Consider the following 16,965-nt stretch of genomic DNA (forward strand, 5'->3'; position numbering starts at 1 on the left):
GTAATTGTCTGAATAATTTACTTCAGGAATTTAGATAGCACGTAATTACCTAAACTTGCAGAACATAATTTAAAAAAACCATATTCACTGATTTTTTAAAATAAGAAATACATAAGCAATCTCAAACAATTGGATGGAAACTGTAATTGAAGGAAGAAAATAACAGTTCTCTAGAAAGACATTTGGGGAACTTACCATTAATTTAAATGCACATGGTATATTTACTTGAACGTGTTTTACATCTAAAGCTGCTTAGTAAGTAAAAAATAGTCTCTGAAGTTAGTGATGTGAACTATATAGTCTACAACTTTTATAATATAGAATTCTTATCATCCATTAAATTTCATGCTATTTGATGCAAACATTGTAAAAAAACTCCAAGCCTTCTTGCTTTTCTTTTAATTCCCATTCATCTGAGGAGGTTCCAATGAATCACCCATGGACTTTAACAAGCTGAACTGAACAACCTTAACAGGCTTTCTGTGTATGCAGAAGACTTGTCAAACTTATCTAACACCTCTGCAAACTAATTCTGCATACTTTGCTAATAAATTCCTCCTGTCCGCAACCTAGTGTTTTGACAGCATGCATGAACTGTCTCAGCCTTTTTAATGAAGAACAGCAAGTTCAGGACACACATAACTTGCTAATTTTTCATATATTATTATTGTAGGGGAAAAAGGCAAAAGCATACATTCCCAGTTCAAATCAAATCCCACTTAAATGACAAATATTACGCAGTTACTTCTATAAGCACTTCTACAGAATCACAGAATCACAAAGGCTGGAAAAAACCTTTAAGATCATCAAGTCCAGTTACATTTTTACATGCTGTGTTTCTCAAGTGTAATTCAGTTGCAGACAAGGAAAACCACAACCCCTGTGTAGTTCATGGAGAACTGCTGACATTTTTGCCATGCAATACCACTAATACAATTTTGCAGCACACCTGCAAACAAAGAAGTTTCCATTTTGAAGAATACCTGCAGCTTTCGCCTAGAACTCCTCCAAGTTACAGCAAATGTTAAAATTAATGTTTTTAATAATGAAAAAACTATCCTGAAGTATCTAGTTGAGCTCTATCTCAGTATTCTTTTTCCAAACAAAATATACAAGCTACAAATAATTTCACTGCCCAGCTTGCCTATTCACTGCAATGTGTATCAGTACCACCTGAAAACAAGTAATATTTTCCATTACCAATTACAGCCTTAAAATAACTCTAGAGGGAAAGAATATAAAGTTTTTCAGAAATCTTAGTGTCAAAGGACACACTATACTCACATCAGTCCCATGTTTTCTTGTTGCCTGTGTTGCAAGAGATTTAATCTTCTCCTTATAAAGCTGAGCACCACGACTGTTATACTTTGCATTGGTATCATTTGTTGTGCATCCATGTTGATGGAAAAAAGCAGACTATGAAGCAGAACAGAAAACACTATGAGAAACAGGTTTAAAAACTAATGCCATTTAACATAAAAATACATGGCAATGCAGCAAAACACTCTGCTCCTCTGTCTATATCTAATATTTTAAAATATGAAGTCTAGGTAGATCTCCAAAGTCAAACTCAATTCTGGCAACCTCTTTATGTATAAACAACACAACAGAAAACAAAACAAAACACATTGATGGGATGTTTTAAAAGCATGTACAAAACCCAAACTTGCCATCATCTATAATGAACCCTAGCTCTGAAATTAAAGTGTAGAAAGGAAGAGGTAAAACTGATTGCAAATACCTGTGCTTCAAAGGACACTCGTGATATACTAAAAGGCATTGCTTGGCTTCATCTCTAGCATGCTAGAGGGAACAATGTATGTTCAATAGAATCAAAATTATTGTACAAAAATGGTCTTCCTTCAAAAGAAAAGTGTGTGTTATATACCCAGATATATTTATATCCTTTTGTATTTATATAAAATTATAAATGAAAAATGCTATTCCGATTTAGAATCTTAAACCAAAAGTAAATCAATACATTTATACAGGAGTTTCTCAAGTTATTTAGTCAAAAGATCAAACAAGTAATTTTTCAGTACCTAGAACTGACTAACAAATCATACCATACATTCTTGCATGGCAGAACACGTCAGACTACTACAGTAAACAAATCAGTAACTTGCTGATAGGATCAGCTCGTCTAGATAACCTAAGGCTAAGACATCATAGGCTGCAATTGCAAAGCATAAATCTAGTGTACAACTACCAGACTTCATAGAAAAACTGAGCAACAACCATGCAGGACAGAGGTAATGACAGTGAACCTCTGTGGTTACAACAGGAACAGTGAAACACAGAATCACAGAACTGTTGTAGTTGGAAAAAGACCTTTAAGATCATCAACTCCAACCATTAACCAAGCACACTGCCAAGTCCAGCACTAAACCATGTCCCTGGGCACCACATCTACACTCTTTTAAATACCTCCAGGGATGGAGACATCACAGACATCAAAACGACTGTACATTTTTGCATTTAAATATATACAACCATGAACTTGATAATCAGAGTTTTTTGTAAACCCTCATTCAAATAATCGTAGAGATTTATTCTGAAAACAAAAGGAACTAAACCCACCAGATTTTCTAGCAGTCTGTTACATGGCCATGAAGCTCAGGACTGATGTTACCCAAGATTCAGCATTATCAGGCAATTATAGAATACAAATTATTAATGTTAATCTGATAGTGCTTCTAAACAGTAGTTAGTAAAAATAAAATTTGGCATTTCAGATCAAAAAGGGAAATTTTTTGTATGGAAATAGGAAAAAAACCAGAAAAATCAACAGAACATTAAACTTTTAGACTTGAGGAAAGCAGATTGTTAAGAAAATTGTCAAGAAAAAAAAAGCCAACGGAAAGCAAGTTTGGGTGAGGTTTCTTAAAGAAACAACACTAAGGAATATGCACAAATTAATTAAGATCAGAAGTAAGCATTCAAGGAATTAGAAGAAAAGTAGAAATTGCTTAGACAGTCTGTAGTTTTCAAGACTGGCTACGTCAACTTAGGGAATCAATCTCAGCTATTTGTGGTTGATCTTTGAAAAAAAAAAAATAAATGGGAAAACAGGCAAGATTCTGAAAGAGCCTACAAAGGAAAACATCCTCTTTTAAAAAGGAGATTGAGAACAATGCAGCTGTCAACATAACTTCAGTTTAAGAAAATACTGTGTAACAAACTTATTTGTAAGTACATAAAAAATCAAGTTGAAAGTAACAGCCAACATAAAAGTGGCCCACACCAAAACACTCTTTCCTCTCTGACAGTGTAGCATGTTTCATCTTATATCTAAGTCAGATCATGACTTAAGTGTTTGCATAAACCACATAAGGAAACATGGTCACAGGAAGATGTCCATAAGCTACATTTACAAGCTGTTGGAAAGCCATCTTTCAGCAGATGTCAATATTTCCCTGTTAAATTAGATACTTATTGACAGGTAATGTGATCTAGCCTCTTCAGTGACTTTTATTAATGACTTGTAAGATAAATACTGGCAGACTATAGCAAGACAGAAAAGGTGCAAGTAGTATGGAGGATGAAATTAGCATTCGAAGGATGCTTAAAATCAAAGGATTCTTAAAAGCATGAGGAAAAAAATGATAAAAGGACTGGAAAAAAAAAATACCCAAGATGTGAGTCAATAAGCACAGACAATAGCTTCCAAGCCTAACAATCTTCATTGTGTAATGCGAATATTCTGGAGTACATACAGCATTCGCATTCCCTCCAACTTGCATGCATCTCAGCTGGAACCAAGACCAGTTGGAATCCAGTTCTGTAGATCTAAACAGAAAGAAAACACTTTTAATGTTATGTCCAAAGCCATAAAAAAATATCTCAACCTTTTTTCTTTTTTCAAAAAATGTTTCTTTCCCCTCTTTTTTCTTATTGTAAAGTGAAAAACATGCATTTAGAGGGAAAAATAAATCTGTGACAAAATACAGTGTGCAAAATAAATTAATAAATCTAGGTAGAATTGCCACAGTTTTTCAAAATGTAACAGCTTGAAAAACCTGCACCCTCTGGCTGACAGATTTTCCCTTTTACAAAGTACCAGTAAGATTTTCAGGAATCACATTTGTACACTGTCAACAGCAGATGACAATCACATGTAATGGATCAACTGACAATTCCAATGTCATATCACAACAAAAATCTGGGGCCCAGTGAGTATGAGGAGGATTAATTCTGTGATTATTAGGAATGGATTCTTGAGAAGCCTTCTGTAACATTGTTCTATACAGCAAAAAGGCACCAGAGGAAGAATTTTAGTTCACGGAAAACAGCTGCTTTTACCTACAACCCATTCTTGGATGCACTGCTCTCATTCATTTCAAACAGGACCTTGTGTTTCACATGCCTAAGTATTTATTAGCCCAAAAAGGCCCATAGACCATCTGTTAGGATACTCACCTGAAATGTGACAAGCTCAGGGTGCAGATTTACTGTACCAACTGCGTGAGTTAAACAGCTGCCAAAAGGGGTAGCCCTTCACCCCTCATACTGGCACTCAGGTAACACTATGATGAACTACCTTCAGGAGGCAAAGATGACAAGATGCCACGTAGCTCCCTCAGCTGGCTCGCTGGGGGGTCAGATCATCTGTATGATCGGTAACGCTGTAACACTGTTGAAGATACTAAACTAACCTTTGCCTCAGTTTTGATTTGGAGAAATGATACCACACTCTAGCATGCTTACTCCATTTTCATCTTTCATTTACAAAGAGACCTGTCAACAAGTGCACACTGCTAACACAACAACGGTAACGGGCACGTGCGCATGGCACAAATTCTAGCAAAAACCTACCTATTAACTAATCCCCAAGCAGCTATCAGACACATCAAAGCCAATACAACCATTAAAAAGGTCTGAATCAGTAGTTGAGAGAAGAACAGGGTTTCCTCTCTGAGCAGGTATCTGGACAAACAAAAACATTAAAAGATGCAATTTTTTCTATAAAAATATACCAACTACTTACCGAATGAAACTCAAATGGACACCAAGAGATCGATGGGTCCCTGAACAATCAATACAGAGGAAAACTCCATATGTTATGCTTGCCCAGCTAGGGTTCTTTGCTCCACAGTCAAAGCACACCTTAAAGAGAAAAAAAAGATCAGTGACAGGACTTGAGCGTAACCACATCTTATACTTGGGCTGTGGGTCACACTAACACCCTTGCAGTGATCAAACTTAATTAACTCATCCCTACAGCATCTGTTGACATGACAACTTCATATTATTCTAACTTAATAAATACAAAAGGCATTGCACAGTCTGCCCACGCTTGTGTCTTTGCCCTAACTAGACAGGAGTATGTGCCTTGCCAGTTACCAACTTTAACCAGTGTACACAGGGACCACAGGCTGAAAAACCAGCTCAGAGAACCCACATCAGGCTAGCTCAAACACACATTTAACACAGTACTTCTGGCACTACTGAAATATGAAAGCCTTTAAGAAGTATTTTCCCAAGGGCAGGCTCTCTTCATGACATGCCACTGAGTCTAAGCTTTTCTCAGAATGTACATGTGACTGCAGTTATCAGCAGCACTAATGACATAATTATCTATGTTATCTTATTACCTGTACAGAACCCTTGGCCCTTAGAGCAAGCCACTGAAATCCAGCTGTGTGAAGAAAGCATCCATGCTGTGTACTGCTTAGCCAAGCACTCTCTGTCAGACATGACTATTTGTGTGATGTATCACATGTATTGCTGTATCAACCTTTTGACTGTCTGTACAGACTGGTTAAAAAAGCAAATATATCCACAATTACTGCATAGACAAAACCATTAATTTCTTATCCTCTGCCACCACATTAGACTCCTAACATTCAGTCAAAACTACAAGAGGTGTCTATGTCTACACCTCACATACTTTGCAGGTCTACAGACCACAACTTTCAAGTCCTGTTTCAGTTACTCTGACTTTTGTGCTTCTTTAGCCATGGAAAGCAAGAACAAAAAATTTATCTGATCCCAATCAATTTACAAATGCCAGGAAAAACACAAATTTAAACAGAAACAGCCACTCTGAGTTAATGGCTGTTAGAAATAGACATGCATATGTCTATTTCTGTAAGAAATCACTTCATCTGATCAATGCTTTTACAGTGGGATTTTCAAAGGCTGCAAAGAAGTTCTTCTACAGTAAAAGCATCCATCTATAGGCATACTCAGTGGTATCTACTATGAATAAGTCCACAGAGATGCAAGCTTTACACTCCGATTGACGGAGTTCCAATCTGTAATTGTATCCTTCAGCATTCTCCTATAAACCTAATTCATCCTCAGATAGCAAGGGAAGTTCTAGCTATATGCAGAAAGAAAAAAGGAAAAGTTTCTTCCAGGTCAGCTGGGGACATGATATACCCTACATGCAGACTGCACTGCTTCCAGCAGCTCCTCACCAGGTTGCAAAAGAAAAAGGTTAAGAAGTCTCCTTGCTAGAAGCTCAATTCATACAACTTTTGTCACTTTTTTTTTTTTACATAACCAGTCAAACAAGACCAGAATTTGCACTCAAGTCAATTCACCTATCATTCCCTCAAATTAATTTCATGCCCAGGAGCAGTTTGAGACTGAACTTGTCATTTTAGCGTGGGTCTATTTAAGCTCATACAGCCCAAATTTATCAAGCACAAGCAAAGTTCACCATCAGATTCAGCACTAGCTCTTCCAACACGTTCATGTTTTAAGTCTGAGCTTCAGTTAGGATAATGACCAGTAACACAAACAGAAAGCAGGTAAGTCACAGTTCTCTCAACAGAGACCTAACTTTTATTAGTTACTTATGTATTCCACTATTGTATATGGAAATGGGGTAATTCACTGACATATAACAGATAAAAACTACACAGAATGAACAACAAAAGGAGGTTAGAGGAAGTCCCTGAAACAAGCACAGGTAGAAGAACAAAATATAGGGAGACATGGAAACCCAAGAATTACTAACTATGCCAATATGCAATATAGTAAAATATGCCATATGCTAAGAAAGCACACATTCTTAGCAGTCAGAACTCATTACTGTTTTCTCAATTATCTCAAATCTTGGACGTAGACCCTTTTCTTACAAGACCAAAAGGAGAATGGGGAAAACAAAACAGTAGAAGACTCTGCTTGAAACCAAAGCCCTGGTCCTGTTGCTAACACTGGAGAGCAAAGCAGGCTTACAGTCATCAGCCTTGTAGAAACACCCTGAAGTACAAATGGAAAACAAGAATCCTGAGTATCAGTGGGTGGTTAAAAATATCCCATGTTTAAAAAGTCCAGGTATAAAAAATCCTCATCCCCTCCCTGGTAAAATAACATGCACTTCTTAATTTCAACATCTTTAGAGTCGATTGCATCACCTTGGAAGCTAGCTGCCACATAGCAGTATAGCTCAGTATTTTCAAGCAGGACTCTTATCAGCTGCATACGAGACACCAGTGAACATTATTCATATGTATAAAAACTGCAGCTTTGAGGATTGTGATGGAAGCAGGAACATCTAATTTTCTTGTGAAGTTAAGGTAAGAACTGCTGTTTTCATCATACTATGCAACAGAAATAGAAGCATGTTTCACTAGCATTTGGACTAACTTTGCTCAGTTTTCTCCATGTTTAAAGTGCTTCCCACAAAGATTTCAACAAGCCATCCTGTGAAATTGCTTCTATTTTAAAAACAGATAAAGCGTATTTTCTGTACTAATTTATGTATAACTAAGATATCAAAATAATAGCAAAAAAAAAAAGTTTGAAGTATATTCTTAAATATACTTGCATTCTTTTTTCTTATTTTGTGTTAATATACACTTCAGAACAACCTAGATTCAGTAACAGTCACTTTGAAGAAAATGAAAAAAAAGCAGAAGCACTAAATTACATGTTTGTGCCATAGTAAACCCAAAGACTCAGGTATAATCCATAGCAAGCAGACATTAAATCATAAAACATCCACCTTGCACAAGATACCTATGTTAAGAAATAAATACATAATACACATCACTATCGGACATGGAAATGTAGTCATATATAACCTACAGAAATGTTAGTTTTGGCACTTCAGCAGAGGTGAGCAGGTCCAACAAGCTTTTCCCCAAGGGCACAGTCACACAGACACTTTCATCCTCCCTTAGCAGTGGGGCTACTGCCACAAGGTAGCTCTGTGTCTCCTTGTGCTTGCCATTCCCAGTGTGCAAGGTAAGATCAACACAGAACCAGCTGGGAGGCACTCAGGAGGCACTTTCACTCTTGGTCAAAGGTGATCCAAATCCAAGCAGCTACTCTCTTAGTCACCAGCCCCCACATCCAGCTATGCTTTCCTTCTTCTCTTGCATCAGCAATAATAATCACACTTGTTGATCCGAATGGAAACCAGCACTGCACTGCTCTGACCCAGAGCAAAGGTAGGTCCAACTCACCTCGCAGCCACCTGACCAGTAAGTAATGCCAACATAAGGGAGGGAAGGGGAGTGTTTGCCACAGGAAGATGACAGGACTGCCCATTTTTGGGAGTGTCATGGTCTTAAAATGACTTAAGCAAGACATTACATGGTACACTCTACTCTGGGGCAAAAAACCCCTCCACTCTCCAACACAGGCACAAACCACACCCAGAACACAGACTGTAATAAACACAGCTGAACAGCTGATAAACCACAACTGCAACACACATACTTTGTCTTCAGGTGGTTTAGATCCCTGACCTAAGTGTCCAAGCAGAGAAATGTATAGTATCATCAACAAAAGAAAGAACCAAAGAAAAGGGAAATGAAAAACTACCACTTCCAGAGGAATAGATTTATGCCACATTAAAAGAGACTGCACAGCACAGCCTCAAGAGTGCCAGTCTTCAAAACAGGTGAGCTTTACAAACACTCAAGTTGACATTATCAGCTAGCTTAAGGACTATGAACATTTCTATGTGCACAAAATACATCCTATTTGATAACTGTAACATGTTTGTTAAATGTCATCATGCAGGTATTACATAATATCCAAGGACACACCAAGAACTCATAAAAAGCTAATTCTCATGCTATATAAAGTACACTAAGCCCACATTACAGGTATGTTGATTTCAAGACAAATGATTCAAACATCAGTTTAAACACACTATAATCCACAAATTAAAGCTGCACATTATTTACATGATAACTACTTTCCTAACTTCATGTGCACTAAGAATTACTGCAGAGCACCTACCACATGGCAAACATTTATGCATGCTTATAGAAAGCAGTTCAGTAAGCCCAGCTGCTGCACTGAAGAGATACTATTTCTGTAAACATAAACAACACACTTAAAGAATATTACTAAGCTTTTAACACAGAACATTTCCAATGTTTGCCCTTCTTTCCCATGTCTCTCTTTCCCAGCAGAAAAGCCCTACAAACAAAAGGGGCAGACGGCATAAGGAGAACACAACGGAAAGGAAAGGAAACAAAACAAGATGTAATTAAACACGAGAATGAACCAATGCCAGCAACAACTTTTACTTAAGAAGACTAGGCATGGGACAGCTCTGAGATCTATGCTGTTGATGTTTCCCACTCTCCTCCCTTTCTATCTTTATAGGTCAACAAGACCAGGCTTCACTGCAGTGTTAATTTCAGTTCTCTGCACCTGAGCTACTTCTTTCACACTGACCTAGTGTGCATGGCAGCACACGCTGTGCCAATATCGCTTTGGGAACAATGGCACTATATTTCTAAACAGCATCTGATGTGACTGCAAAGAGAGACAGTCTGCATGAGCAACCACAGGTACCACAACCACCTTACTAAGTCTAAGACAGTAACAAGCTCAGAACCAGCTATAAGCAGTAGCTTCAAATTATCTTGTGATCCCAATACCAAAAACGCATCAAACCAGTATTACAGAACTACTCAGTCTGTTAGACACAGTGAATTTCAGAAGCCTGTCACAGATCTTCTCCCTGTTGGGACCAGGACCTTTCCTTAATACCCTTTGCAAAGGCTAGTTTTAAGAAAGCTAATGTTAGCAAACAGCTGGCAACTGTTCATCTCTGTGCTACGCTTCCTGAGACACCAGATGTGTGTCCATGCAGTGGTACTGAGCTGTATTCAAAGTGTGCAAGTCAGTTTTGGGACAAAGAGAGACCTCCCAGGCTCATGTTCCCAGCAAATAAAGCCATGGTGTTCCTTCATAATTGTTTCCTACTGTACTTTTCAGACACATTCGCAGCGTGTAGCGTGATGTCAGTAGAGGGGAGCAGGTGGCACAGAAAGCTGCTGAGGGTAGTTCTGCCAGCCCAGACCCCGGCCATGTCACTCTGCAGCCTGAGGCAGCCTGAGGCAGCTGCCAGCCACTGCCCACCTTCCTGCCGAACAGACAGCCAGAAAACCAACGCTGAAGAACCACGGTTACCACTGGACGAAGCCAAGACGACAAGAAAACACCGAACTCCTACCGCCGCAGAAGGGGGCTGTGCTGGAAATCGATAAGAACAGCAAACAAAACAAACAAACAAAACACCCACAAAACAACCCCACCACATTCAGCCGCCTAGCTGTCCACCGGCTGCTCTATTCCCAGCTGAGCCAGCCCTCCTGCCAGCAACCCCGAGGCGGCCGGCGGGAGCTGCGCTCCCCTCACCGGGGGCTGCACCCGCCGAACCGCCCGGGCCGCCCTGGGGAGCTGCCCCGGCCCTCCTCTCCCCTCCCGGGGGCCGCTCGGCAGCGGGCCGAGGCCCCGGGGCCCCGGCGGGCCCTTCCCCCCGGCCTGCCGGCCGTGCGACGTGTCACCGCGGCCGAGCGCAGCCCGCCCCGGGCCCGCCCCGCGCCCCTACCTTGTTGGTGGGGACGGAGCGGAGACGCTTGAAGATGGCGGCGATGTCCTGCCGGCTGGGCTCGCCCATGGCGCCGGGCAGGTGGGAGCCCGGCGTGGAGGGCTGCGTGGGGAGAACCTACCGCCCCGCACCGCCCCGCACCGCCCCCGGGCGCGGCCTGCGAGCGCCGGCGTGGCGCGGGGCTTCCCCGCCTCCGCCCTGCCTCCCCGGGCGGGGAGGGAGGCCGGTGTCTGGGCGCCTGTGGGAGGGCTGGGGAGCGCCGGGGCCAGCCCCGCGGGCGGCGAGGGGGAGCGTGGGGCCCGGGGAGGCGGAGCGGCGGAGGAGCGGCAGCCCCCGCCGCGTTCCGGCGGGCTGGGGGGAGGCTGGAGCAGCGGCGTCCCCCGCCCGGCAGGGGGAAAAGCACGTCGTGGTGCCTGCGAAGGGAGCTGGTTCTGCTCTGGTGCTCAGCGAGCAGGGTGAGAGGTGGGGTTTGAAAGCATCGTCCCCTCGCTTCGCCCCGGCATCAAGCCGGGGACGAACGAATGGGTCAGTGCCCAGCCCGCAGAACGCAAAGGTGGCAGGTCGTAGCTGCTTTTGGAAGTAAATCTGAAATCGGAGCGCCTCTCAAGAGCAGGAAACAGCATAATAGAAACATAATCGGGAACTGTGTAACACACCGGCATCCCTACTCCAAAAGCCTGGAGTGCTGGAACCACGCTGCTCTGCCTGTGGCTGCAGGCAGAGACCTTCTGTCACAGCTCTGTCCCCCACACCCCACCTTACAGGAGCATTACCTCTTGAGGCACGAAGCTCAAAGGCAGTGATGCCAGACTAACGAACCCTTTTGCCAGAAAAAGGCAGGACGCCTCAGAGGCCTGGCAGGAGTCACTCCAGGCCTCTCTTCTGGCCAGCACCGAACTAAAGGCACCGAGTCCCTAAGGGTGGCCCTTGCGGCACCGTGCAAAGAACGCTGCTCCGTGGCTCCACGGAACTCGGCTCAGCAGCAGCAGGATGATCCGTGGCAGGATCTCCAGAGCTTGGTATCTTAGCCGTCTTCTTCAGAGACCACCAAGGCTTCTCCATTACTCTTCTCACATAGGCAGGTATGACTGCATAGTTTTCCACATAAGGAAAACAAGAGTTCAGAAAAAAAATTCAGAAAATTCTAGGTTGGAAGGGACCTCCAGAGATGGTCTGCTCTAACCTGCTAAAACCAGGGCCATAGATACCTAGCTATCTGAATAGCCAAGCTCAAGGCTTCGCATGCAAATCCAGCTTTGTCCTCAAACCCATGTCACCTTCAGTGCCTTAAGTGCAGGAGGTTCACTGTCTCCCACAGAAGCTAACAACCCCCAGTTCTTACCAGCCACTGGGGTGAGACCCATGACTGCCTCAGTCCTGGCCCCACTGCATGAGGCAGGCACAGACCAAGCACTGGTTTCTGCTGGAGCACATGCTGCGTGCTGTCCCTGCACCACAGCCCAGCAGCACACCCTGACCCTCCAGTGCCTCGCTGGTCACTAGGAGTCAGTTACGAGTTAGTTATCCTGGCAGGCAGCTGAATATACAAACATTTGACTTTTCAGAGTGTGAAAGCAACCTCTACTCCAGATTAACTTTGTTCAGTCTGGCACTGCCACAGGTAGGGGGCCTGACTGAGGTACAGGCTAGCTGCCAAAAATCCTGTATCCGTATAGCCAAGTAACAGTGGGACTAGACCTAACACACCTGAGCCTGTAGAAGTTGTTGCTTATTCCATACCAAGTATCATGACCTCCATTCACATTCCCTTGGGATCAAAAATGCCTAGCAAGAGACCTCCCATTACAAAGTGAAGCTTCTGTTTCAGGAAGACATCACCCACAGTCATAGGTGCTCCCCTCCAGAGATACTTGCCAATCTCATCTGTCTGCCATCCTAGCCTACGGGTGCTGGCCTCACAGGGAGAAAGAGTTGCCAAGAAATTTCCATAAAGGAAAAAAAAAAAAAGAGTCCATGACATTCATTTTATAAGTACAGTTAAAAACAGGATAGGTGCAATCCTGCCAGTTCACTTAAACAACCATCAGAAAAATAAGTTCATCCTGAAGACTGATCTGTCTGGCATGATTCCTGAAAAGGATGATCTTATTCACCATCCCATACTTTCCCCAGCTGCACTGCTGCCTCCCCAGGGAATGGCACACCAAGGCAGCTAGCTGCTGCCACTGCAGCAACCCACAAGACCCAAACTACATTTGGGAAGCAAAACCCAGCAGCACTGTAGGGGGTCTGGCTCTTCTGTCTTTTTCTGACCTCCTATGTCAGCAAGCTGTACCTCTGTCCCCGAGTTGGGATGTCAAAAAGCTACTCACTGTTAGAGCCACCCTGCACGCTGAGCTCACAAGTCTCCCTCCAAGATGAAGTGTATCAGCCCTCAACAGTGTTCAGAAACATCCTGCACTGTCCCCACCTGGTCTCACAACAGTTTCTCTGTCCTAAGGCCATCCTTTGCAATGCAGCTATGTGGATGTGGATGCTGGACAGATTCCTGTTGCAGACTGCAAGCTCCGCTGACTGCTAGGAGATGAGTTCTGGACAAGATGGAAGAAAAGCATTTAGCCCATGGTTATGAACATGAGGGAGGTAAGCAGGTCCTGGAGGCAATCTTAGAGCAGCCTCTAAGTTGCAGTAATACAGCAAATGGAGGTAGCAGTAGGAAAAAGGCATGAGCTGGTCCATCGCCATCAGGGAAAAGGCAGTGCTTGTAATTCACTGCCTGCTCTGCAGGTTGAGCAAAGTAAAAAAACAAACCCTTACCTTCAAGGGTGCCTGTAGATGGGGCACTGGAATGTCCTCTACTTTGGCAAGCAGTCATTAGGTGCAGTGCAGGTCCTTACCCAGACCAAGGAGCAGATCAGCACTGTGAGCAAGACTGACTCTCCTGGTCTGACATTGCTTTAGTTCTCAATCCTTAGCAGATTTTAATCTTGACAAAAAAATGTTCAAGGAGCACAGATTCCTTCTCCGGTCCCGTTATCCACTGCACATCGTGCTGTCATTTTCTTTGCCCATGAGAAAGAATGCCAATTTGTTCAAGATATTTTGGAAATAAGTCTCCATACCCTTACTCTCCACCTGATGGTGTGACCTTTCCCAGTCACAGGGGAGAAGCAAACTAGATTCTAAATAATGGAAACCATCACAGTAAGCCCTGAAAAGTCATGAATGGTTCCAGGGAACAGAGGTAGGTCTCTTATTCTTCAGCAGGCTTGTTGTTTGAGTGGATTGCAGGAAGAGGGAAGGCACTGAAAAATAATAGCAGCAGTGGTGGGAAACTGGACCACGACCGCTGCTTTACCTATTATGCTTCAGTATAGTAATGACATGTCTTGCTAGTGGTTTCCAAGAATGTCCAAAATACGTTATTCCCAGGGCACACAGAACCATTTAAAAATTGCTTCCATGCCACCTGGTCTGACACAGGAAGACTACTGTATGTGTACCCGCAGAAACAGATGCCTGGTAAGTACAGCATTCCCTACAAGGGCTGTAGTACAGGCTCACTCTCTAATCAGGTGTGAATGCAGGGCAATTCATTGCCAGCATACCACATTATGACACTGGGTGTTGCTGTTCCACAAATCAAAACCCAGGGGCTCTTACTCTTTCTTACCAACAACCCAGAATACAGTTCCAATTTGATACAAAGATTTAAAAAAAATAAAAATGAAGAGAATAAAACATTGGAAAAGTTCTCCCAGAAGAACTGAAATCTCTGCCCTTGGAAGTTTTCAGGACCCGACCAGACAAAGCTCTCAGCAACCTGCTTGACTACTCTTGAAGCAGAAGTTTGGACTGGAGGTTTCTTGAAGTCTCTTCTCCCTGGATCATTTTGTGCTACTACTCCCTTCTCTGCATAGCCAGGCTAGGCCTGAAATGAATGGATTGTCCCTGTAACACCCTGTTGATACCAAATTTTTCAGTGCTAGAGCTACTCAGTGAGGTGAATGCAGCACAGGCAAAGCAACCTGTTCAATGCTTTCTCCTCCTCTGAGCTATCTAAACGTCACAGCTAAAGTCTCAGGCTCCTGGATCTTGCCCAACAGTCCTGCCAGGACACACAAATATAAAGAAGGGTAACTGTTCAGGATGATCTCCAGAGCTGCCTGTTCTTTAGATCTTTGTCTGATTTGATAACCAGAGATAGGCATTTGCATCTGCAAGGAGTTGCATGGAATTACAGGTTCAGTGCCTACCTGCTGTCTCACTGTTCTAAAATATTTGCTGCCATTCCCAACCTTCAAAGCTTTTAGTTTGGTAAAATTCCATTAGTGCCATTTTCCAGTTATTATCAAGCCTCCCATTGTTTGCTTTCTTCTCACATTCCCACTGAGAAATGATGGAATATAGGTATAGTCACACATCATGGTAGCTGGCTCTTACACCCAGAGGATACATATGAATTGTGCTGGATGTTCTTTGTAAAACTTGGTCGCACTGAGCCAGATTTGTCACTGCTTAAAACCATATTGTGCATAATGAAAATACATTGCCTCATGACAGCTGTAGGTCCAGAAGTTTTAGGCCAGCCTCCCTCTGCAAATGATATCCTCAAAAATGCGACAAAGACCCAGATATGTATAGTTCCAGCACAGACGATCCATACCAAAAATATCTTCTCTAGAACTGAAAGATCAAGCATCCAAATGCCTACCCCCACAATATGGAAATGAAGTTTAGTAATTACATTAAAACTAGTTGAGACCAGTTCAACACATCAATAATACATTTTTTTGTAGTACTAATGCATTGTTTGTACTGATAACATCAAGAGGCATAACCACTTCAAACAGGTGAGGTTTCTTGGAGCTTTTCACCCTTGAAAGTGATCTATATCTCAACAACATGGCCCAAAGCCAAAAAAGTGATTATACTGTAATTTACAGACAACTCCTCTACACACTTGATACTCCTTTGTGCTTAGCTAAGCCTGTTTGAATCAGCGATGCAGGGACTTACAAAGCTACAACTAGAAGTAGCATCCCAGTGCAAAACCCACCTACATTTGCCACATGTAACATTTAATCTATGCCATAGTAATGCAGTTTCAGTGTATTCTGCATAGGGGTTCTAGAAATATCTACCATAGTACATAAGAACTGATACTGTTGTTTACCTTACAGGGTCAAAGATTTCATGGGTCATGAAGAAAAGTGATCTAGCTGAGGAACAGGTGACTTGGATTTTTGAAAAGTTCTTGCTAATGTCCCTCATAAAAACAAACTGCTGTGAAATACAGGAAAATGTGATTTAATAAATGTTACTGACTGTAATAATAAAAGAAGTTGGAGGTTACCAGTGTGTGCCCCCTCAGGGAGTCATGCTTGGACGTGCAGATTTGTTTATTTATCTACAAAAAAAGGTGTGTAGAAAGGTGGCAGTTTATTGGATGAGGTTTTGTGCAACCTGGCCTAGTGGCAGGGTGGTAGAGTTCCCTGCTCATGGCAGGGAGGTTGGAACTTGATGCCTTCCAACCTTAATGATTCTATGATCACAGAAGTGGAAAACAACTGCAAAGGGATCTTGAACAGGATTCTTGACCAGAGAAAGAAACAAAGGAATTTCAAAGTCAAATGCAAAATAAAAACACAATCTGAACCTCTGCAATGGGGTCAGAACTAGCAATTGCTAAGAAAAAGCATTACTGGTTCTCTCTCTCAAACTGATTACAGGTTCTCTTTTCTGAACTACTTCTTTTAGATCTGTATGAACAACAGTGTGGTGTCCAGTTGTCACCAGTGAACTGAGTTTTCAAAAGTATGAGGAAAGAATTAATTTTTTTCTTTTTTTCATAGGACCAAAGACACAGATCATTGAAAGCTGAAAATAATACAGCTGAAGGATCACTGTATGTTGTGCTGTTCCTACACTCTCCCCAAGGCACTGACTATATAACTCTGGCACAGACCTTGTGTGATGTACGCTCCCCTGAATGGAAGGTTCAGGAAGCATCTAAAATATTTTTTGAAATCTTGTGCTAAAGGATTAATACAGTACCACACAGGAATGTGAATTTTCAACAAGAGAAAGCAAGTAAAGCAGGATGATAATAATACATAATGAGCATTGGCAAGCAAACTGTTACAAGTCAAACACACTGATGCTATTGTCTACTGCAGTAATTACCACACAAC

General features: G+C 42.3%; 1 protein-coding gene across 4 annotated transcripts in view; it reads right to left on the reverse strand.

Annotated features, from left to right (window-relative positions):
• The window catches only part of ARFGAP3 (ADP ribosylation factor GTPase activating protein 3), a 33,858-nt gene extending 22,815 nt beyond the window's left edge, over nt 1-11,043 (reverse strand). For 3 of the 4 annotated variants that reach the window (XM_051628837.1, XM_051628916.1, XM_051628749.1), the window contains exons 1-4: nt 10,811-11,043; nt 4,988-5,106; nt 3,717-3,789; nt 1,285-1,416 (exon numbers count right to left, since the gene is read on the reverse strand). In XM_051628837.1, the coding sequence (XP_051484797.1) occupies nt 1,285-1,416; nt 3,717-3,789; nt 4,988-5,106; nt 10,811-10,879 (393 nt within the window). In that variant the 5' untranslated portion in view covers nt 10,880-11,043. Of the gene's footprint in view, nt 1-1,284; nt 1,417-3,716; nt 3,790-4,987; nt 5,107-10,338; nt 10,523-10,810 lie in introns of those variants that run through there. The other variant, XM_051628992.1, reaches the window with a different exon arrangement.
• Nucleotides 11,044-16,965: the final 5,922 nt, after the last annotated feature.

The sequence above is a fragment of the Apus apus genome, chromosome 1, assembly GCF_020740795.1.
Source record: "Apus apus isolate bApuApu2 chromosome 1, bApuApu2.pri.cur, whole genome shotgun sequence".
Lineage (NCBI taxonomy): Eukaryota > Metazoa > Chordata > Aves > Apodiformes > Apodidae > Apus > Apus apus.